Source organism: Xyrauchen texanus, chromosome 28 (genome assembly GCF_025860055.1).
Source record: "Xyrauchen texanus isolate HMW12.3.18 chromosome 28, RBS_HiC_50CHRs, whole genome shotgun sequence".
In the NCBI taxonomy this organism is placed as follows: Eukaryota; Metazoa; Chordata; class Actinopteri; order Cypriniformes; family Catostomidae; genus Xyrauchen; species Xyrauchen texanus.
This window is the reverse complement of record NC_068303.1, coordinates 137,501-162,500: the sequence shown is the minus strand read 5'-3', so window position 1 is coordinate 162,500 and position 25,000 is coordinate 137,501. Positions and strand designations below refer to the sequence as shown.

Here is a 25,000-nt window from a genome sequence, read left to right as displayed (position 1 = left end):
CTTTCTGACCTCGGCAGTTCAGACGCTCCGCTCGCTGCGCCACGACCCTCCTGCAACTCGTTGCTGCTCTTCTTGATGTCTGGAAAAGTGAATCTCCTCAACAATCTGCTGCTGAGTGCGCTAAACGAGCTGGAGCTCTGCGGTGAGACGGGGACGTCGAGGGTTTCGGTGTTTGGAGGGCATCAGGTGACGCGCTGAGGTTCCTGAAGCCAGAGCGCTGGTCGGTAAACTACATCTCTTCTGGTAATAACGGTCATCAAACCGTCTGATGGGTAATTCAAACGGCAATTTCTTGGCTTTTTCAGCTTTATCTAGTTCCTCTTTGCCACTTATCCCAATTGGACTCAACAAAATGCCAAGAGGACCAGTCAGCGTTTCTGATGGAGCAGTTCTTGAAGGTGTTTTGGAGGGTCTAGGTGAGCAAAACACGGGCGTGCTGAGCTCTCTGATCAATGGCGGCAGGTGGCTGTTTGGACAGGTGGACAGTTGTTCTCCATGTTTGGGGCTCGGGGAGAGTTTCTGAGGAGCTTTGGGGGTCAAAACACCAGAGAACACGAGACCTTGAGGAGTTGATGGTGCTGAAGCATCACTTTCCCTCTCATATTCCTCAATAGAGCCCATCGACTGTATCCTGTTGCGTAAAATGAGGGACCTTTTATGACCTAAACTGATGGGAAGTCGAGTGCCATCTTCAGATAAACGCTTTACTTGGGCATTTGGATGGCTCTCCTTGCTTAGAAGATGCTCCAGAAAAGACTCTGAGGACCTCTCCACATTAGCATCGGCATTGACGTTCACAGCAGACAGTTTTTCAGCCAAGACATCCCCATCATGAAGTCTCTTTGAGTTACTCACAAGTGCTTGTAAACAGTCCATGTGTCCGAGATACTTGCCACCTCAAAGGCAGAGTTGCCAACTTTGTTTAGCCGGTCAATCTGGAGGCCCAATCTTTTAAAAGCTCGGACCAGAAACTCCATGATGACCGAGTGTCCAGCTACAGCCGCGTACATCAGAGCAGTGTTCCCCCAGGTGTCGGCCGCCTCCGGATCCGCATTGTTTTTCACCAGGATCTTCACGGCATCCAGGTATCCCATCTCACAGGCGTAACTGAGTGCCGTATGGCCGCTCTCGTCCGGGTGATTCATGTTTGCGCCTCTCTGCAGCAGAAGATTCATGAACTTGCTCCTTGTATAAGGATCCTGGAGGAACACGGCCGATATCAGAGGCGTCTGCGCTCCTTCAGTCTTCGAGTCGATGATCTTCCCATCCAGAGCGTCTAGGATGAACCTGGTGAGGTGGACCTTGTCTTTGGAGATGGCGTCCAGGAGGATTTTAGTGTCCGTCTTGGAGCCGCTCCTGTCGGAGAGTTTCAGCATGCTGATGATAAAGATGAGGCTCTCTCCAAAAGCTGGTCATTGAGACCTCCACAAGCTTTATACCGCTGAGGTTTGGAGTTGTCATGACAACACAAATATCATTATGAGACGTTGTTGTTCATAAGTGGCTCAGCATTAATGGGTGGTTTTAATAAGGGCTTCAGAGAGCACACCGACTGAATGATGTGAATATATTTGCCAATTACTGCATGTGATTATTTACTGGGACACAGTTGTGCACCATCACAACAGAGACACTGGGGAGATTTAATTCGAGACTTAATGACACAAACACTGCTTTCTTATTAAACATGTCTCAATGACTCTGGTGACACACTTTTCCTTAAAGCTGCTACAAGTCATTTTTCTTGAATGGGTGTGATGTTGAAGTAGGGACACATACGTCACCTTTCCACCATTGAGCCAAAAAGTTCTTGTTGCAGAATCGTGCTGTTTGTACTGATCCAGGCTTGTTGACATGGTTACGGTTTCCACTATGATGCAGTAAATCCAGGATAAGAATGGACCAATAGAGGAAGTGACCAAGCGTGAGACATTACGTCACTAAAGCCTTTCATGTGCCGGTTCTCTGAGTAACTGTATGATTAGATAACTATCCTGAGACATTTGGGCTGGGAATGGTTTGTAATCCTACCGTACTGGACCATTACTCAATGTGCTCAGACCCTCTCGACCTGATGGAGGTAAAGCGCTAATACTCTACACAAGTACACCAACTCAAGATGTGCTCAACGGCATTGTAAGCGCACAGTCTCAAACTAAACATACGTTCTAGCGTTACTGTGACGGTAATAAATCACAAAGCAATATGTGAAATATATTTGCATTAGTGTTGCCAGTCGATTAAGTTTTAATCGCGATTAATTGCACATTTGGAAAATGCTGAAATGTGATGCCATATATACTTATTTTCCAGTCAAAATGCATTTATTTCCTTCTTAGAAAAGAAAACAAAAGAGTATGTAACAATATAATGCTTTATTAACATTTTCAAACAAAGACTTCTGCAGTATAAAGATAGAAATGCTCTAAAATATCCCGATTCAAGTAACATTAACCGTTTCCCAAACTGAAAGGGGGAGTTTGAGTGATTGAAAGGACGAGTCTCCCCATAGGTTGTATATTTATTGCAATGGACATTAAATGTCACATCTTCCACAATATAAATCTGCCGGTAGACTGCGGCTGTACGTGGTCCTATGCGTTTGTGATTCGGGTCAGTGCATCAAACACATTCATTCTGTGTTTGCTGATAGTTAAGATTTGGTGTTCTTCTGTGGTGATTAAAATACACCTTACATAGGTCCCATCTGGTCTTGTTTTGTACATTAAATAGCGTTGAGATCATTTCTCCATCATTTATCACCGACACAGAATCACTGTTGTGTGTATGTCAGTGTGTAATGACTGCGGATGGACGCCTCAAAAGTTCTGCCCTCCCAAAAAGTGTTTATGCTGGTTTATGCTTTATTAACGGTAAATGTGTTAATCGCATACGTTAATGTGTTCATTCTGACAGCCCTAATTTGTATCTGTACTGATTGAATTATACCTCTTCTTTACATACATTCAACAACTTTAATAGTTTTATATATTTCCTTAACGTTTAATCCAATTATGTCATTCACATGGGATTTTAGTCCATTCCCTCATTAAAGACAGTAAAAGTACACAGATTTGTACTATTGTCCGATTTTCAAACACTTTTTTGCTTCAAATCAAAGTATATAATGTTGTGATTCTCCTCAGAGCTGGTTCATTTAGATCTCTTTTATTAAATAATAGTTTTTAATCACTGTGGAAAAAACGAATGGGAAAAATACTCCTGGCACCAAGATGTCTGAGCAAGAGTGCGCCATGAACACATAATTAATCTAATAAAAGATAGTAATACCTAAAATCGCTTACTGTACCTTTAAATCTATGCGAAGCTACACAAGGACAGCATATAAGAACTATATTCATTTAGCACAAAACACAGTCACAAGACAATAAATGCAAACGATTTCCATTTAACACCTGGGATCGTTTATTGGTACACATACTATAAAACAGTATTAAAGTAGCAGATAACAACAGGATTTTTTAAAAGTATTTTCATTGCTAGAATTTGGACAAATACGATATAAATACAAACGCACCCACAGCATGATGCATTCGCTACAGACTACAGCAGACCGATAGAAACATGAGATTCAGAGCGACAGTTCTGCAAAAATAATCCGCTTTTCTCGCAAACTATAATATACAGCAAATCTACATGAAGACAAACATTCAGCTAGTGCAAAAAGCTTCTAAGAAACAAAAAGCAGTCTTAAAGTACTCGCCGTATTTAATCATATACTTTCTATATGTATACATGTATCTGTATATAAATAACCCTTATGTTGGCATTTGTATAATAATGTGATGTCCTGTCATATAGTGGCATGTTTGTAAGCGAGACGTGATCACCAGCAAACACTTGAAAACATGAACGTAAAGAAGCAAAAACACAAGAACCAATATACATATGATCCCAAAACCCTCAAACGTTCGGTCAATATAAGCACATTTAACCCAGAATATACAATAAACTCTTTCTTTTAACAAGTACCAATAGCTTACTTCTAAAAAATAAAAATGTATAAAAGCAAAAACGCAACACAAGTTCAGTGTGATGTCAGAAATAATGAGACATGTTGACGTGTCCAGCTGCACAAGGTCTTTGTTTATAGCACCGTACAGTACAGGACCTGAAGGACACAGGTGTGACGCTTCGCTACTTCCTGCACCTGTCCCGCTCAATACTCCTCATGCACTAAACACACCAAGTGTCTTCAAACAGGTCCAGCGCTGTGAACACATTAACAGCCATAAACATAAAGATTAAGAGACTCACACTGACTGAGGGATGTTGAGAGTCTTAAAAAGTTTCACATCTAAAATCATTTGAAGTAAAATGGCGTGCACATCTGAACTGTATCTTACAAACGTACAAGAACAAATTGCTCGTTAAACGAGTACAGCAGTTTAAGAAGTATCGCAGTGATGGCGTTTGGTTGCATTCACACTAGAACGGTTTGTGATCTGGTTTCGCTCTACATTCGTCCTGTACAGAGATAAACTAGCGCTCTGCTACATATTCAAAGATCGTCTCTATCACATATAAAGTGCTCCGGACACGTGAGTAACGTTCACACAGATCGTGCTCACAACATTCGCACGTTTGCTGCTACGGTTAACTAGCTCCATTAAGAGAAAAGTGTTCGAGTGGTCGAGCAACTGATGTGAAGACTGCAGACCAGTATGCTCACTAAGTAGGGGATGTAAAAGCCGCTCTGGATTATAAAAACGCATATGGTGTGTCTGACCCTCGAGGGGTGTCTTCAAAGCATCAGTGAGTGAACACGGCCGTGGGAGTGTTTATAGCAGCGTGGGCGGAGTTATGGCTGGGATTGGCTGAACACAGCTGCAGAGGCGGGGCTAGAGCTGAGGTTGGGAGAAGGGGGCGGGGTTACAGATGTACAGACTGCAGGCGTGAGGAGCGTGACACAGAAGAGACTCTGAGCTGAACAGGACACATGTAACATAGGGTGAGATTTGGGATTTCCGGGTCAGTCGCGTTGAGGGCAGTGATGTAGATTTGTGGGGCTTCTGTCGGATTGTGTTGGCGAGGTGGCGTTCGCTCTCTCTCGTGTCAGTTGTCAGGTGAAGGCGTTACACCACTGTGGCTGGTCTGCGGTCCATCTCCTCCTCCAGCTTCACCATCTTCTGCATGTCCTTGGCCTGGAGAAACACACATCATTAACTTTATTATCCATTGTGTTTAAACTCACAGAGCATTTCTGAACTGCTGATATTCTCTCACTGCAGGTAGAGCCGCTGGTCTTATTGTGTTCTGAGTTTACTCTCAAAAATCTCCATTAAAAATCACATGAGTAGAATCCATTTTGAGCATATTTAGAGAAGTGAAATGATCCTCTAGTGAATGTAAGTATTTCATTGTGAAGACAACCATTTTTATACATTATAAAAAAAAAAATGCACAGTTCATATTATTGCAATCAGTAAAAACATCAAACTGATCAAATATTCATGTGTCATATGTTGTTGAAAAGATAAATATATGTCTTTGATAAATATGTTGTTGTTGTTTAAATGATGCGTGACATAAAATCTCACATATGATTAATTAGAGTCTGTGATTATCTTTCAATCGAGTCCACACACAAGATAATCAGATGTATAGATCATTAGATAATCCACATGAAGCACAATGTTACATATGACCACCAGGAGATGGCGCCAAATACACGACACAGACTCAATGATGACTCAAATGACACAGAATGAAACTCATTCTGTGAAATCTCATGACTAAAATCATGTGTGCATGCTATGCAAACCTTTAGTCATTGTTGTGTTTGCATGTGTAATTAGTTCTTATGTACAATTATTATCTTTTATTTGTTTGGAGATGTTTTTGGACACTATGATCACATTATATTTGTAATGTTGGAACTTTTGATTGATTTGTCGTATTGACACATTATTAGTCTCAGATACAGTCGACATGATCCGGAACAAAACAAAAGCAGTTTTTCAGAGCCGCCTCATTTACACCCAGAGATATAAAATGTCACATCAGAAAAATAAGGAAAATTCAAATTTTTGGCTCAATTTTCTTTTTTTTAGCAGTTTTTTTAGGCTGAGAGACTCATAATGTATCATAATCTATATAATTAAAAATGTTGAAATCTTTATAAACAGCTTCAGAGCATAAAGGGTTAAATTCAGAGCAGGTATATTTACAGTATTAAATGTGTTTCGCACCTGTAAATGATGAAACACTTAAAAACGAAAGACTCAAAACAGTAAAAGTATAAAACAGAGTTCTGAATGTAAATGATTAAATCAGTAAAGCTGAAGAAGAGAAGAACCCTTTATACTTATGAACCGATTTTACATTTTCACTAGTTAGAATAATAATTCTTGATCTCAGAAATATAATTTCTTCTAATGAAAACAGCATTTTCTGATATCAGTAATTACATTTTCACCTCATCACTCGCAAAAATACACATAAAATAATAAAATACACAAAAAAATCATTTACACCAGCTGATGATCCAATTTCACATATCAGGAATGCATTTCTTACTAGTAAAAATGATCATTTTTATAGGCAATTATTACGAATGATTAAAAGTCCATTCTGCGCGACAGATTCTGGTTTTCTGCTTTGTGTTGGATTTTAGGTCGTGATTGTATTTCTATAACGTTATCACAACACACATCGTTTCAAAGATGCTTTAGAGACAATCGAGCTGTAGTGTTTGTAATGTCTTAAATGCAGCTTCATTGATAATCATGACTTTATGATAGTTAACAGAGGAAAAACACTGTTACATACAGAATAAAGCAGAGTCTGTAGCGTTTGACAACATCATGTCAATGAAGGAGATTCGGTTTACAGTAGCTGCTGATTCAAACACTTGACTCTCTAATAGACTTGGACTCGTGGTTTGATGTGCTGACACGGTTTGATGCTGATGATGGACGCACAACTATATCTGACAGTGACTCCTACACCAGCACATTACTGGACTGATGGGCGGCATTGTGGATCTGATTCCTTAATGACTCATTAGACCAATTCAAGACTGATTCGTGAGTCTGTGGAAGAATACCGACATTCAAGAAGCGTTCACAGAATAATTCTGTTCTCGTCATTTTTATAAAAATTAAACCAGTTCTCAATTTGAAAGTCTTGCTGAAACTTCTGATGTGCTCATACTTGTGAGGACAGACAATAATGTTCAAATCTATGTGATGACTCGTCATGTAATCGCTCTCGTATAATTGGGCTGGATTGGAACGTGTTCAAACGCCACGTTCACACAAATCCATTTTCAATATCTAACATCACTGTTTTCCAAAATATGCAGTAATCCAAATCAACGGAAATCAGTGTCCCAGTGTGAATGAGAGGTGTCATCAAAGCCAAGACACGGTTTTATCCTGACATGCTGTCTGAACACTCAAGGCAGGACGCTGAAACGGCGTGAGACGAGCGTCAACAGCTAAAGACGAGCAGCCTGAACTATGAAAACATTATTTCCATAAAAACTAAGAGTTAATGCACAGAACACAATTTAATATATAGCTGTGTTATAATAATACAATATAAAGGTTAAACACATTTTTCAACATTTTGTTCTAACTTTTGACCACAAGGTGGCGCTGGCCCCAAACTTTATAAGTACCCACAGGGCATAGTGCTGACGATGCATACCAAGTTTAATAACTGTTCGCCAATGCATCTGTAAAATACAACATTTTACGTGAAAATTAAAAATGGCTGACACAGAAAAATTGGGGATCACCAGAGATGTTTTAGCAGAGACGGGCGTCTTCTAGCAGCTCCGAGTGCCCAATGATCAACGGATGTAGATAGGAAGTCCCGCCTTACAGTTAAAAGAACCAATCACCTCTTAGATCACTTGTCAATCACCTCAAGAATGCGCATGAGAATATGCATTGTTTTTTTTTTTTTGCATAATATGTGATAAAGATTTTGGTCTTTCTCCATTCAAGTAGATGGAGCTGCACCAGCATGACTGGAAATAACCTCCCGAGAGCGTCACAAAGATGCCCGACAGTGAACTGATTAGCTAGAAAGACTTTGGTGTAACTCAACTCATTATGCCCCAAGGAATCTAAAGAGAACAGCCTCATAATTTTAGGCCAAATATTCAGAAGTTATAAGCAACGCCCAATTCCCACTACTTAGCAGGTCCTCGTGGTGGAGGACGAGTCTCAATCCGGGTGGTGGAGGACGAGTCTCAGTTGCCTCCACGTCTGAGACCGTCAATTGGCGCATCTGATCACGTGACTCGTTGTGCATGACACCGCGGAGACTCACAGCATGTGGAGGCTCATGCTACTCTCCACGATCCACACACAACTCACCACACACCCCATTGAGAGAACCACTAATCACCACCACGAGGAGGTTACCCCATGTGACTCTACCCTCCCTAGCAACCGGCCCAATTTGGTTACCCCATGTGACTCTACCCTCCCTAGAAACCAGGCCAATTTGGTTACCCCATGTGACTCTACCCTCCCTAGCAACCGGGCCAATTTGGTTACCCCATGTGACTCTACCCTCCCTAGCAACCGGGCCAATTTGGTTACCCCATGTGACTCTACCCTCCCTAGCAACCAGGCCAATTTGGTTACCCCATGTGACTCTACCCTCCCTAGCAACCGGGCCTATTTGGTTACCCCATGTGACTCTACCCTCCCTAGCAACCGGGCCAATTTGGTTACCCCATGTGACTCTACCCTCCCTAGCAACCGGCCCAATTTGGTTGCCCCATGTGACTCTACCCTCCCTAGCAACCGGCCCAATCTGGTTACCCCATGTGACTCAATTTTAGTTGCTAAGGAGACCTGACTGGAGTCACTCAGCACGCCCTGGATTCAAACTCATGACTCCAGGTGTGATAGTCGGCGTCAATACTCGCTGAGATACACAGACCCCAAAAATAGATTTTTTGGATATCTCCTGACCACTAGCTGGCGCTGTACCGAAACTATGAAAGTACCCTCAAGTCATGATGTCTATGACTCATACCAAGTTTTGTGTCAATATGCTGAAGCGTTGCGAAGATACAGCCTCACGTCCATTTTGGCGTGCACAACGTTGAATACTTTGGTCTATCAAAAAGATTTTTATAACTTTTGTCTGCAGTGTCTCTAGATGATACACGAAAAATGAATCGGACTTAAGGTCTAGGAGGAGTTTGGAAATTAAATCCTAGTGTGCATTCAGAGGAAATGTTATGAGCATAAACAGAAGTGCAACTTTCAACAGATGGTGGCCCTAGAGGGTCAGTTACATGCCAAATGTAATAACTTTCCTATGTACAGTTCTATGGGCTGCCATAGACTTCATCAGCGATAGAAGAATCAAAATAAGAAAACTAACAAACACAATAAGTGCCTACGGAGACTCGGTGCTCAGCCCCTAATTACCAACACTACAGACATCACAATAAAACTAATAAAGTAATAAAGTAACCCATCTCTACACCACAGATCTCATGTCACTGAGTGAATGTAAAGTCAGTTTATAAGAGAGAAACGAAAGGAGAAAGGAAAGAGACATGAGTGAGCCTACCTTGAGTCGGACTGTTTGCATGGTGTGATTTCAAAAGCTGTTTAAAGAAAAGCAAATCATATTTAAATGAATGACATCAGACGTCATGTACACAAAATATGATAATGAGAACAAAAACACAAATGAAATCATGACGGGGCGAAACGATTCGTTTGTTTTCATTTGAACCAGTCAGGATTCTGGTAGCGGTAAACCACCAGGTTAACCCGCCTGTTTAGCTTTATGGTGATCATGTAAACACGGATATCGCTCATATTTCACCTGCTCGTTGAATTTCTCCAGTTTCTCCAGTTGTTCTCGCTGGTTTTTCTGTAGCTGCTCCATCTCTTTCGCCTGTTTCATCGCCAACTGAGAGATAAAATACAGCAAAACATTTAAGACACAATTAAAAACACAACAATGCATCATTCTGATCTTATGTATGTGATATTAGCCTCCTGAGACCCCGCGTACACATGCGTGGACATTACGTTTTGGCTTCGTTATAGGTTATGCATAGTTACATTTCATTTAAACCGACTGATCTCAGTTCAGGAGACTCTGTGCTGTCTGTAAAGGGTTAAACTATTGACAGAGTCATGTGACCAAACAACATGGCGCTGACCACAGCAGAGTTTGTGTTTGAGAGAAACACAACTGATAAATGTGTCTTTCAGAGGCTTTATATGGAGTTATGATGAAAATAAGCTGCATTTCAAACTGTTCTGAGACCAGTGCAGACAGACAGCACACTGGAGGTTAAGTCATGCACTAAATAGGGAGCAAGGGAGCATCCTATAGCTCTCCTATAACTGTTCTGAGACCAGTGCAGACAGACAGCACACTGGAGGTTAAGTCATGCACTAAATAGGGAGCAAGGGAGCATCCTATAGCTCTCCTATAACTGTTCTGAGACCAGTGCAGACAGACAGCACACTGGAGGTTAAGTCATGCACTAAATAGGGAGCAAGGGAGCATCCTATAACTCTCTATAACTGTTCTGAGACCAGTGCAGACAGACAGCACACTGGAGGTTAAGTCATGCACTAAATAGGGAGCAAGGGAGCATCCTATAGCTCTCCTATAACTGTTCTGAGACCAGTGCAGACAGAACAGCACACTGGAGGTTAAGTCATGCACTAAATAGGGAGCAAGGGAGCATCCTATAGCTCTCCTATAACTGTTCTGAGACCAGTGCAGACAGACAGCACACTGGAGGTTAAGTCATGCACTAAATAGGGAGCAAAGGAGCATCCTATAACTCTCTATAACTGTTCTGAGACCAGTGCAGACAGACAGCACACTGGAGGTTAAGTCATGCACTAAATAGGGAGCAAGGGAGCATCCTATAGCTCTTCTATAACTGTTCTGAGACCAGTGCAGACAGACAGCGCACTGGAGGTTAAGTCATGCACTAAATAGGGAGCAAGGGAGCATCCTATAGCTCTTCTATAACTGTTCTGAGACCAGTGCAGAAAGACAGCGCACTGGAGGTTAAGTCATGCACTAAATAGGGAGCAAGGGAGCATCCTATAACTCTCTATAACTGTTCTGAGACCAGTGCAGACAGACAGCACACTGGAGGTTAAGTCATGCACTAAATAGGGAGCAAGGGAGCATCCTATAGCTCTTCTATAACTGTTCTGAGACCAGTGCAGACAGACAGCACACTGGAGGTTAAGTCATGCACTAAATAGGGATCAAGGGAGCATCCTATAGCTCTCCTATAACTGTTCTGAGACCAGTGCAGACAGACAGCACACTGGAGGTTAAGTCATGCACTAAATAGGGAGCAAGGGAGCATCCTATAGCTCTCTATAACTGTTCTGAGACCAGTGCAGACAGACAGCACACTGGAGGTTAAGTCATGCACTAAATAGGGAGCAAGGGAGCATCCTATAACTCTCTATAACTGTTCTGAGATCAGTGCAGACAGACAGCACACTGGAGGTTAAGTCATGCACTAAATAGGGAGCAAGGGAGCATCCTATAGCTCTCTATAACTGTTCTGAGACCAGTGCAGACAGACAGCACACTGGAGGTTAAGTCATGCACTAAATAGGGAGCAAAGGAGCATCCTATAGCTCTCTATAACTGTTCTGAGACCAGTGCAGACAGACAGCACACTGGAGGTTAAGTCATGCACTAAATAGGGAGCAAGGGAGCATCCTATATCTCTCTATGCAGTTAAGTGCGTTCACTCCTAAAATCGGATCAAAAGTTCAGTTTCAGGCTGCAGATGATGTTTGGACACTCAATGATCATCAGTTCATAGATTCAATATTTATAATGGATCATTTTATTTGAACATGATTGACACTGATTGGATGATACTTTGAATCTGAATTAATTATGATAATGTATTATTAGCATGAATAATCAACACTCCAGGCACATAATAAATAATCTGATGATATAATAATCGGACTTTCTATAGTTTAATATATTGACAAGCCCGTTGGCCGCATATGTGGACATACAATTTCTGGAAAAGGATTTGCTGTTACAATTGTTTTTGTGTATATTTCTTATGGGCTACTGGATATAAATCAAGAAGGGGATGAATAAAGCAGTCTCAGGAGGATAATATCTGTTCTGTAGTCAACACTAAATTATTGTGAATATTTCTGATTCCAGCTCTATACTCAATCACAACAAACACTTTTATCGACTTCTGAAACGTGAATAAACTACAAACCCTTTTTCTCTCTTCGAGAAACTTTTTAGTGTTACTGCTGTTCAGCTCGCGAACTCTCCTGTAAAATAAAAGAGGACACGCGTGTTAAACCGCTGCTGAATCCTGTCGTCTCTTCATGTATGTGTGAAGTTTGCGTCACCTCTCGCGCTCGGCTTTATTTTTGATGCTCTTGTCCTGACTGATGGCTTTGCTGTTCTCCATCGATGACTTCGCCTGATTCGCCTTCATTTCTTTGCTTTGCCTGTCCATGAATCACAATACAGATAATATTACACAATCTAGAGGTACTTGTGTGTTCACGCTGACAAATGTAATGAGATGCGGATATGATAATGAGCGTGCATAGCGACACATCAGCATAATAAACATCATCACCCGCTAGTGTCCACACACCTCGATGTATGTGGACGGTCAACACTCATGAGTGTACTCACTATGCAGCATCAGTTTAGAAGAATGAAATATAATGTGTTTGAGATATTATCAGCGTGATCAGGGCAGAAAATGAGCATTTACACTTTTGACAGATGAAAATACTGTCAGGAGACAGTCAGTCTCTCACCGTTCATGCACGAGTTTCAGTTGAAGCGTCTGTTGTTCCTGAACGCTGGCCAGCAGCTTGCGCAGGACGTCACACTGTTGAGTCACATGACCGTCCTTCATTTCCTGTTCCTCTGTAGTGTGCGTGTTGATCATCTCGGACCACTCTTTAGTGTGCTGCGCTACGATGTCCTTCACCTGACAGAACACACAGTGAATATGTGTGAAACCACACATATAATGGAAGTCTATGGGACATTCTGAAGGGGTTAAAATCACAAATGTTTTTGTTTATGTGCTAATAATAATGTGTCTAAATCTAGATGAAGGTCTCGTGTTTCTATTAGAACTCTTCTTGTGTGCTCATACATTACTAGCCCATGCTAACAATGTGGCGACACTCTCTGCACAGTGTGTATTTAAATGTTCATTATTTCGCCGTGTTAGGGATTAAGAACAAGCGGTTTAACACACCCAGGTTTCTCCTCGAGAATGTGGCTTATGTGATCATGAAACACACAAGTGGCGTTCTACTGAAGCATCATGGGAAGGTTTTCTTTCATACCTTCTCTTTATGGTCTGTCGTGAGCATCTCCACTTTAATCGCCGTTTCCTTCTTTAACTCTGAACAGTTGTTTTCTCTGAAATATAAAATATGATGAAATTAAGCTTTTTGATGTATTATTTCTCAATAACACACACACACACACACACATTCACACGCATTCACACGCACGCACACAACACACTCACACAACAAACACTCACACAACACACACTCACAACGCACACACACACAACACACACACTCACAACACACAAACACACAACACACACACACAAAACACACACACACACAACACACTCACACAACACACAACACACACTCACAACGCACACACACACACACAACACACACACTCACAACACACAAACACACAACACACACACACAAAACACACACACACACACACAACACACTCACACAACACACAACACACACTCACAACACACAACACACACAACGCACACACACACAACACACACACTCACAACACACACTCACACAACACACACACACAAAACACACACACACAAAACACACACACACACACACACAACACACTCACACAACACACACTCACAACACACAACACACACAACGCACACACACACAACACACACACTCACAACACACACTCACACAACACACACACACAAAACACACACAACGCACACACACACAACACACACACTCTCACTCACACACACACACCACACCACAACACACACACAATACACACACAACACACACACAACACACCACAACACAACCACACAATACACACACACACTCACAATACAACACAACACACAGACAATACACACACACACACACACATTCACACGCATTCACACGCACGCACACAACACACTCACACAACAAACACTCACACAACACACACTCACAACGCACACACACACAACACACACACTCACAACACACAAACACACACACACACAAAACACACACAACACACACAACCCACTCACACAACAAACACACAACACACAACACACACAACGCACACACACACAACACACACAACGCACACACACACACACAACACACACACTCTCACTCACACACACACACCACACCACAACACACACACACAATACACACACAACACACACACACACTCACAACACAACACACACACCACACCACAACACACACACACACAACACACCACAACACAACACACACAATACACACACACACTCACAACACAACACACACACAATACACACACACACACACACTCACAACACAACACACACACCACACTGCACAGACACACACACACACACTCACACCACACTCACACAACACACACACAATACACACACACACACACACTCACAACACAACACACACGATACACACACAACGCACACACTCTCACTCACACACACAACACACCACAACACACACACAATACACACACACACACACACACACACACACACACACACAATACACACACACACTCACAACACAACACACACACACCACACTCACAGACACACATACACACACACTCACACACACAACACACCACAACACAAAAACAATACACACACACACTCACAACACACACACACACTCACGCACACAATACACACACACACTCACAACACAACACAACACACCACACTCACAGACACACATACACACACACTCACACCACACTCACACACACACATACACACACACTCACACCACACTCACAGACACACATACACACACACTCACACCACACTCACAGACACACATACTCACACACACACACACACACACACACACACACACACACACACACACACACACACACACACACACACACACACACACACACACACACACACACACACACAACACAGGTTTTATTACCCTTTCTTCTTGATGGCTTTCTCTAGAAGTTTCTCCAGTGTGAATTTCTCCTTGTCGTGTTGTGCGATCATTTTATCCACCTGAGAGCAGTGAGACTTCTGCATGGAGTTGTGTTCCTAAAAACACCAGATACACAACACAGTGTGTGTGTTCACAACATGATTACACACATCAGATGATCAGCACACAGAAAAAATGACAACTGTTCAAATGATGGTGTGACGTCACAGACGGCAGGAAGTGTGTGTGTTTAATGGTATCAGCTGACAGGAAGTGATGCAGTCTCTGACCTTGGCGTGTCGTTTCTTTAACGTGTTCAGTTCCTTCTGCTGTTTCTTCATCAGTTTCATGAACGTCTAGAGAAAACACATGATGTCAATCAGTCTTTCCATCTTTATAAATATTGATCTATCAAATTATATGTTTATATATAGTATTAATCTGACACAAAAACAACACACATATACACACACAAACACAAATGTTTGCAAAATAAAATTTTCATACAGAAAGTTTTAAATTGCAAAACTTTCTATATGAACATTTTATTTTGCAAACATTTGTGTGTGTGTGTGTATATATGTGTGTGAGTGTTTGTGTTTGTTGTGCATTGTGAGTTTGTGTTCTTGTGTGTGTGTGTGTGTGTGTAGAAGTGTGTTTGTGTGTAGAAGTGTGTTTGTGTGTGTATGTGTGTGTGTGTGAGTGTAGAACAGGGTTAGGGTTAGGTTAGTCCGGTGTTAGGTTACACCGTTAGTCCAGCTAAACAACCCCCTAACTCCGTGTGGTGCCGGACAGGCAACGTCGTGGGCAGCACCATGGGGGGGAGGGCCAATAGAGACTGTTCCCTCCCCGCTTTTTTTGTCATGGTGCTTTGTAGCCACCACAGCGGCCAAATGGGGGCTCTGGACGGGTGCGAGGGGCTGGTAACCACTTCACCTTCAACTGATTACCACTACACCACAAATTAAAACTTTAAGTAAGCTAGTGCCTGAGGCCCTGGGGGGGACAGGCATCTATGACGTCTCCTGGCCAAACTCCATCTGGCAGAGCCAGGAGACTGAATCCTCACACTCGGGGCTCCTCCAGAAACAACAAAAAGCCGCTACGGATGGCCACATGGAATGGTCGAACACTCACAGCGGAAGAGAGGCTGCCACTCCTCTGTCGGAAGCTGGACCGGTACCGCCTGGATCTCTGTGGTGTTCAGGAGGTCCGGTGGACCGGCTCTGGCTCTTGCCAATATGAGGGGTGGACTGTCCTCTACTCGGGGCAGGAGACTGCCAAACAACAGGGAGTGGCTCTTCTTCTGAACAGAAGAAAGAAGGGGGTGTGGTAGTGTGGAGGTAAGGTGTGGGAAGCTGTGAGCCCCAGGTTACTTTGGGTTTGCCTTCCCATCAACCAGAGGCAAGGAGTGGTGGTCATGGTTACTTATGCCCCCACCGAAGATGAACATCCGTGGAGGGATGCGGGAAAGGCAGATGAGTCAGATGCCTTCTATGACCTCCTGTCACAGGTGTTGGCTAAAGTGGCCCCTCGGGATAGAATCATCATGTTGGGTGACTTCAATGCCCGAGTTGGTCATGATGCTGGCACCTGTTCAGGAGTGATTGGAAGACATGGGCCAGATCAGCTCAATAACAACGGCTGGAGGCTGCTAGATTTTTGTGAAGCCCATGGGCTTGTAATTACCAACACACTGTTCAGGCATCGGCGCATCCACACAACATCATGGATGCATGCCGGGTCCAAGCAAGAACATCTGCTGGACTACATAGTGATGGAACAGCGGATGCGGGCCCACGTCCTTGACACCAGGACCTACCGTGGAGCTGATCTGCCCACTGACCATCGACTTGTCATTTGTAAGATGCACCTGCCATTCTTCCACTCTGGTGGTGGTTGTAAACCTAGGACCCCTTTCAAACACATTGTGGCCTGGTCTAGGCTTGCTGATAAAAGTTGCAAACAAGAATTTCAGTATCGCTTGCAGCTGGGGTTGGCATCATCCTCCGGATGTCGAGGGGAAATGGGCGAGGTTTAGGACTATGGCTCATGTAACTGCAATGGCAGTTTTGGGCACACGGTCCAGACCTCATCAGAAACCCTGGCTGATGGAGGAGGTGTTCAGGCTGGCTGAGAAAAAGCGACAGGCCCACTCTCATCGTCTACAACATCCCACGTCAGAGAATGAGGAGGCTTACCGCAGCCTTCGCTCGGAGGTTCGGATAGACGTGTGGTGATGCAAGGATGGTTGGTGGTCACGGGTTGCTGAGGAGATGGAGTCTGCCTCAATGGCCTTTAATTTTATTTATTTAATTATTTCTTTAATTCTATCAAGAAAGTTACTGGCAACGCCACACCTATTACCAGGTGAAAAGAAAGGTGATCCAATCTCCGACCCCCAGGAACAGGTTTGCATATTTTCTGAGCATTTCTGTGAGGTCCTGGGGGAGGGGAAATCCCTCAGCCTGGAAAACATTGTGGGACAAAGTGGGGTTGACCCTGCTGGGGCTGCAGTGCCTCAAATATTGGAAGAAGAAGTAACCCCCTGTGGGTGGTTGGCTGAGATGCCATCATTGGAGGAAGTACTGAAGGCGATCTGGAGCATGAGACTGGGAAAGGCACCGGGCAGAGATGATCTCCCAAGCGAAATGCTGAGGGAGGTTGGCGTTTGGGCACAGACTGCCCTACATGACATCATAACAACAGTCTGGACCACTGGACGGGTTCCGCAGGATTGGAAGGATGCCCTGGTGATTCCCCTCTTTAAAAAGGGGGGCCACAAGGATTGTAACAGCTATAGGGGCATCTCGCTCCTCAGTGTGCCGGGAAAGTCCTGGCAAGGATTATTCAACATCGCCTTGCCAGGCACCCTGAGGAGAGGCTTGCGGAGCCCCAGTGTGGTTTCAGGATTGGGCGGTCTAGCACAGATGCCATATTCTCTGTCCGTCTGCTACAGCAGAGGTGTAGGGAATACCAATAAGACCCACATATCTGTTTATTGACCTGGTCAAGGCCTATAATACCATCAGTAGGCCTGGGCTCTGGGTTGTTCTTCGTGCTTTCAGAGTCTCAGACCCGCTGCTCGTGATCATTAAGGACCTTCACGATGGCGAGCATGCCCGGGTAAAACTACGTGGCCGGGAGTCGGAGCCATTCCCTGTTCACCTTGGAGTGCGACAGGGATGTCCTCTGGCTCCCACATTATTTAATACCTACTTCGACCAAGTGGTTCTTGAAGCCTTCGATGGCTGTACTGGAGGAATTTCCATCTGGTACAGATATAATGAGAGGTTGCTCGATGCCCGAGTGCGGTCAAGGGATGGCTCCCTATTGATCAACCACATTATGTATGCCGATGATCTGGTGATTGCTGCTCACTCAGAGGAGGAGTTGGAGGTGCTGCTGATGAACCTGGAGCTTGCCACTAAGAGATGGGGCCTTACCATCAGCCCAACCAAAACTAAGCACTTGCCTGGATATTATGTACCATCGGACACTCCACCCCCACAGCTCCCAATTGGTGATGGGGCAGTTGTGGAGAGAGTGGAGTGTTTCCCATACCTGGGCAGTGTGCTCATGACCAGCTCCGGTTTGACAGCAGAGGTCTCACTCCGAATCCCCCTAATGGAACATCTTCGCCGGTTAGAAACATTTCGGCTGGCCTACCTAAGATCCATCCTGGGTTTAACCAGGCTGGATTGTGTGAGGCAAGGTTGCGTTGGCTGGGTCATGTAGCCCGCATGCCCGGCCACTGCATGCCTAAACAGCTTTTGTTCAGCCGTATAGAGGGGGCTAAGCAGGCGCGGCACGGGCTGGAGAAGAGATGGAGTGATGTGGTACAGGAGGATGTGGAGCTGAGGGGACTTGCGGAAGACTGGTACCAGCAGTGTCAAGATCGGCCTCTTTGGAGGAGGCTTGTGAAGGATGCTACTGGCCAGTTGGAGGCAGTCGCCTTCCAACAACAATGGAGGGCAGAGGAGCGACGCTCACAACAACGAGCAGAGTGCCCGGTGGCTAAAGCACAGCAAGTTGGCACAGTGTGGTGCATCAGCCAGTCATCTCAGTCAGTCGACCCGTGTCACCTGTTGGATCTGTCCCGTGACCTGCCAGCGGGCGTTCGACACTTCACGTGGCCTTAAGGTGCACATAACCTGGCACAAGCGTCGGGGTGACATCAGCACCACTTAGTGTGTAGAAGTGTGTTTGTGTGTGACCACTTAGACTTATGAAATCAAGTCCATTTTGTTTGTATGTGTGTGTGTGTGTGTGTGTGTGTGTGTGTGTGTGTGTGTGTGTGTGTGTATGTATGTTCAGATGGCAAATGGAGGAAAAGTCACAAAGTCTGCTCAGATAAAGGAAACCATTTTTATTAAATTAGGAAAATTTATATGAGAATATTACCTTCATTTGTTTCAAATCTTCAATGTTTACTTGATTTATAATTGCAGAATTATCTGGAAACAGAAGAACAAACTTTATTTTACACTCACACTTTAAAAAAAATCTTAAAAGACTATACATGACTATTAGCGTTGAGGTCATCTATATGCTCATGTATATGCTAGTGTTGTCAAAAGTATCGGCACTTCGGTTCCCAGTCGAAACTAAAATAAAAGAGATGTATTTTCAACTTATGATCTTTGATTTATCTGCTCTGTTAATCCTTTTACACTGAAATGGCAATTAATCAAATTAAATTTGTGACATGTCCTAAAGACTGCAGTCTTACTGTGGACGAGCTGCGTACTTCAAATAAATCTGACCGCTCAAACACTAGAAACTCCACAGACATTGAGAATCATTCACGTTGTAGGAGATGACAGAGCAGAGCACTAATCTACAGGGAAACATGCATTTATTTTAATTATTTACATTGAAATATAACTTTTTAAATAGGGCAAACAGGTGTGTTCAATAGCACTTGGTCATATTAGCATATTTATGCTGTGGCACCGAAATTGATATTGAGAACTGTGAAAGTTCACTGGTATTGATACCGACTACTGTAAACTAATGTACCGACAACACTAGCTCACACACCGTTAACTTTAATATAAACATTTCCAATGTACAGGGACAAATACATTGATGACACATCTTGCACTCAGAGGTGTATACACAGTTTTATCCAATCAAATGCTCTGTAGATTGAGAATGTCCCTCCCCCTAAATCATAAATCCACTGTCTGATATAGTAATGCGTGTGTGTGTGTGTGTGTGTGTGTGTGTGTGTGTGTGTGTCTCACCACGTTTGGTCTCGCCGATGTTGTTCGTCATTGAGTTCATCTCGGAGCTCATCTGCGGCGTCACGTTTGTTTTCGCCTGACTGATTTTACCTTTCTTATCACTCTTAGAGTTTTCGTTTGGGACATCTGCGATGTCACTCTATGACAAAACACGAGACATCAACAACTAAAGCTCCAGAAACAGCAGAAGTTATTTTTATTATGTTATCGATCATTTAACGTACCGTTTCGATTCCAAGCGCTCGCATTTGGTCGGCACGTTTCTCAGCGATGGTGAGGAATTTCTTTGGATCAGAAAGAGCGTCAACAATAGCTGAAAAACAACAACAACAACAACAATGAGCACATGGGAACATCTGACACACAAAAGACAAAGTTTACTTTGAGTTCATGTATACACCAATGCATTTCTCAGATCATTTGTGTTTACTGGGTTCACTGTTTAAAGAGATTACAATGAGCAATAATGAGCTGATTAAATATATAATCATTATAGAAATGTATATAATTGTTAAAGAATAGACAAATTCAGAAAGTTTCACATTATATGATGTTGCACCCTTTTGCTAAAATGCTTTAAATTATTATTATTTTTTTCACATCAATCTGCACCCAATACCCCTTAATGACCAAGCAAACTAATTATTTTTGCAAATGTAATTGTATTAAAAAGATAAAACTGAAATATCACATGGACATAAGTATTCACACCCTTAACGCAATACTTAGTGGATGCCCCTTTGGCACCAGTTACAGCCTCAAGTCGTTTTGTGTTATGATGTTTCAAGCTTGGCACACATATTTTTGGGCAGTTTCTCCCATTCTTCTCTGCAGGACCTCTCAAGCTCCATCATGTTGGATGGGGAGCATCGGTGCACAGCCATTTTCAGATCTCTCCAGAGATGTTCAATCGGGTTCAAGTCTGGGCTCTGGCCAGGCCAGTCAAGGGCATTCACAGAGTTGTCCCAGAGTTGTCTTGGGTCATAGTCCTGTTGGAAGGTGAACCTGTGGCACAGTCTGAGTTCCAGAGCGCTCTGGACCAGGTGTTCATTAAGGATATCTCTGTATTTTGCTGCATTCAGATTTCCTTCATCCCTGACCAGTCCCCGAATCCCTGCCGCTGAAAAACACCCCCACAGCATGATGCTGCCACCACCACCACGCTTCACCGTTGGGATGGTATTGCACAGGTGATGAGGGGTGCCTGTTTCCTCCAGACATGACGCTTGGAACTGAGGCCAAACAGTTCAATCTGTGTTTCATCAGACCAGAGAATCTTGTTTCTCACAGTCTGAGAGTCCTTTAGGTGCTTTATTATGTGTCTTGCACTGAGGAGAGGTGTCCGTCGGGCCACTCTGCCATAAAGTCCAGATCGGTGGAGTGTTGCAGTGATGGTCGTCCTTCTGCAAGTTTCTCCCGTCTCCACATATGATCTCTGGAGCTCAATCAGAGTGACCATCTCAAGTCACCTCTCTTACCAAGAGCCTTCTCCCCCGATCGCTCAGTTTGGCCGGGCAGCTCCAGGAAGAGTCCTGGTTGCTCCAAACTTCTTCCATTTAAGGATTATGGAGGCAGCTGTGCTCTTGGGAACCTTCAATGCAGCCGAAATGTTTTTGTATTCTTCCCCAGATCCTCGACACAATCCTGTCTCTGATCTCTGTAGGTGTTCCTTTGAACTCATGACTTTTTGAGATTTTGCTCTGATATGCATTTTCAGCTATAATACCTTATATAGACAGGTGTGCGCCTTTCCAAATCATGTCCAACCAATTGAATTTGCCACAGGTGACTCTAATCAAAGTGTAGAAACATCTCAAGGATGCTCCAGATAAATGGGATGCACCAAGTCACAAGCTCAAGTGTCATTAATACATTTGCAAAGTTAATAAAAAATCTGGTTTTTGCCTTGTCATTATGGGGTATGGAGTGTAGATTGATGTGAAAAACAATATTTTAAAGCATTTTAGCAAAAGGCTTCAACATAACTAATTGTGAAGAAAATGAAGGGGTGTGAATACTTTGTGAATGCACCTAATTTCCATGATTATTCCAGGCCTGTAAATCACACTTGCACATTTCTCTGATATTTACAGGTTTAGTGTGACCGTGAGAACATTATAATTTCTGGTTAATAATTTTACACTTTGATTACAAAAAATGCAAATGCGACACACTTAATCTGGCACAGGAAGACAGAAAATATTAATTTCATATATAATTACATTTCAATATTTAAATTCCACCAGAACGGCACAAAATACAGAGATCAAACTTCAATTGAAACTTGATTTATTACAAAAGCAAATGGTTTGTTAGGAGCAGACGTGCTTCATGAGAAATATAAACCTCTGACTGTAGTGGTATAGATTAGAGATACGTGACAATATTTCTTATATCACAAATATGAATTCATTTCCAATGTAACCGAACACAATCACAAGACATTAGTCCTCATGAAAACATCTCTGGAGGTTTGTATGAAAGTGTTGCTGTCATGAGAGATCACGGCAGACCGCAGGCGTGACACGTGTAGGTGTGATCTACATGTACATGTGTGTGTGTGTGTGTGTTCACTCACCCCCGAAGCCGTCGGGTACGTAAGTCTTGAGTACGATGTTACAGAAGACGGTGGGCAGCGAGAGCGGTTTGTTTCCTTCGTTGCGCAGTGAGATGTGTCTGTAACCCGCCTGCAGACCGTCCAACGGCAGGATCCTCTGACCGATCAGCTTATTATTATCATCATATACCGCGATACGCAACACGGCCAGATCGGGCAATATCACCTGAACACACAGAAAGAGTTTAGAGGTCAGTTTCCTCATTAAAAACAACATAAAACACATTTCAGTAATGTGATGATTTCAAAACAGAATATTCTGTTGGAAATAAAGAATTGTGTCGTGGAAAGCGCTGATATTATCGTGTCCTTCACACATACTTTATTACATCAGACAATAACAATTAACATGCACTGATGATCGTTTCCAATATTTCAGGAACATGAACTAAGAAATTATATATTTACATATATTACATGTTAACTCTAAGCGGCCCCGCAAAAAAAGAAATAATTGTCAAAATATTAATAACTGCAGTCTTGAACAACACAAAATAGGTTTTGTTTGAAAGTTCAGAAGCTCTACTTTATAATGCATGTAGATATTATGACCAAAACTGAACAAGAGCTTTAAATTTACAGACAAATCACAAGTGCACAGTTCATATTGATTTAATCAGTAAAAACATCAAACTGATCAAATATTCATGTGTCATATGTTGTTGGAAAGCTCTTAAAGAGTAAAATACAACCAGCTGATTTGTTTTACTCACAAACACAAATATAGCGAGTAACAGATAAATATATGTCTTTAACAATTATGTTGCTTATATGCCGCATTTTCGCTTGGAACTTCACATAAAATCTCACATATGATTATTTAGAGTCTCTGATTATCTTTCAATCGAGTCCACACACAAGATAATCAGATGTATAGATCATTAGATAATCCACATGAAGCACAATGTTACATATGACCACCAGGAGATGGCGCCAAATACACGACACAGACTCAATGATGACTCAAATGACACAGAATGAAACTCATTCTGTGAAATCTCATGACTAAAATCATGTGTGCATGCTATGCAAACCTTTAGTTTTGTTTGCATGTGTAATTAGTTCTTATGTACAATTATTATCTTTTATTTGTTTGGAGATGTTTTTGGACACTATGATACATTATATTTGTAATGTTGGAACTTTTGATTGATTTGTCGTATCAACACAAAATGTTTCTCAGATACAGCTGACATGATTGAGAACAAAACAAAAGCAGTTTTTCAGGCCTTATTTACACCCAGAGATAATGTCAAATAAAAAAAATAAGAAAAAAGTAAATTTTTGGCTGACTTTTTTATTATTTTTCATCAGTTTCTCAGGCTGAGACTCTCAGAATGCACCCTAATCTATATCATTACAATTTTAAAGGCTCTCTTTACAATAATACCAAACACCTAAGAGTGAAATAGTAAATCTTTAAAAACAACTTTAACACGACACATGAGGAATGAAGCTTAAATTCCTGCTGTAGAACACATCATGTCACATATAGATCATGCGTGTTCATCACAGGCATGATGGGAGATGACAGGTGTCACATCAGGGCTAAAAGAGCATCGGTGAATAAACGCTCAAGTGACTCACAGTCAGTGTGTGACAAAGTATTTACTCTCATCTGTGCCTCATATAGTCACAGATCGTGAAGTCATTTGGTTTCTCTAGCGCCACCAACTGTTCAAAGTTAAACATGCATTTTATATATTAATGTTTGATTCAATTGGACAACAATTAAAACACATTTTCCTCTGATTCATTGGATTGATTCTTCTCTGCTGCGTTCAAATAGATTTTGCACATTTTGTCAACAGTAAACTCGGTCCAGAGTTTTTGGATCATCCTCAGATTCGGGATAACATTGAGAGTATTCCAGTAAACAGTACCTTGCAGAT

At 42.6% G+C, this 25,000-nt stretch overlaps 2 protein-coding genes across 8 annotated transcripts in view; one reads left to right on the top strand and one right to left on the bottom strand.

Annotated features, from left to right (window-relative positions):
- Window positions 1-25,000, top strand: part of pak5 (p21 protein (Cdc42/Rac)-activated kinase 5) — a 140,120-nt gene that overhangs the window by 96,424 nt on the left and 18,696 nt on the right. The gene's annotated exons all lie outside the window — the stretch shown is intronic.
- LOC127621860 (1-phosphatidylinositol 4,5-bisphosphate phosphodiesterase beta-4-like) overlaps window positions 2,409-25,000 on the bottom strand; it is a 109,670-nt gene continuing 87,078 nt past the window's right edge. For 3 of the 4 annotated variants that reach the window (XM_052095636.1, XM_052095637.1, XM_052095635.1), the window contains exons 28-40: window positions 23,070-23,274; window positions 20,716-20,804; window positions 20,492-20,630; window positions 19,647-19,699; window positions 15,533-15,598; window positions 15,243-15,358; window positions 13,350-13,425; window positions 12,807-12,982; window positions 12,384-12,485; window positions 12,245-12,302; window positions 9,829-9,915; window positions 9,568-9,604; window positions 2,410-5,165 (exon numbers count right to left, since the gene is read on the bottom strand). In XM_052095636.1, coding sequence (XP_051951596.1) covers window positions 5,077-5,165; window positions 9,568-9,604; window positions 9,829-9,915; window positions 12,245-12,302; window positions 12,384-12,485; window positions 12,807-12,982; window positions 13,350-13,425; window positions 15,243-15,358; window positions 15,533-15,598; window positions 19,647-19,699; window positions 20,492-20,630; window positions 20,716-20,804; window positions 23,070-23,274 — 1,293 coding nt within the window. In that variant the 3' untranslated portion in view covers window positions 2,410-5,076. Of the gene's footprint in view, window positions 5,166-9,567; window positions 9,605-9,828; window positions 9,916-12,244; window positions 12,303-12,383; window positions 12,486-12,806; window positions 12,983-13,349; window positions 13,426-15,242; window positions 15,359-15,532; window positions 15,599-19,646; window positions 19,700-20,491; window positions 20,631-20,715; window positions 20,805-23,069; window positions 23,275-25,000 lie in introns of all 4 variants that reach the window. The other variant, XM_052095638.1, reaches the window with a different exon arrangement.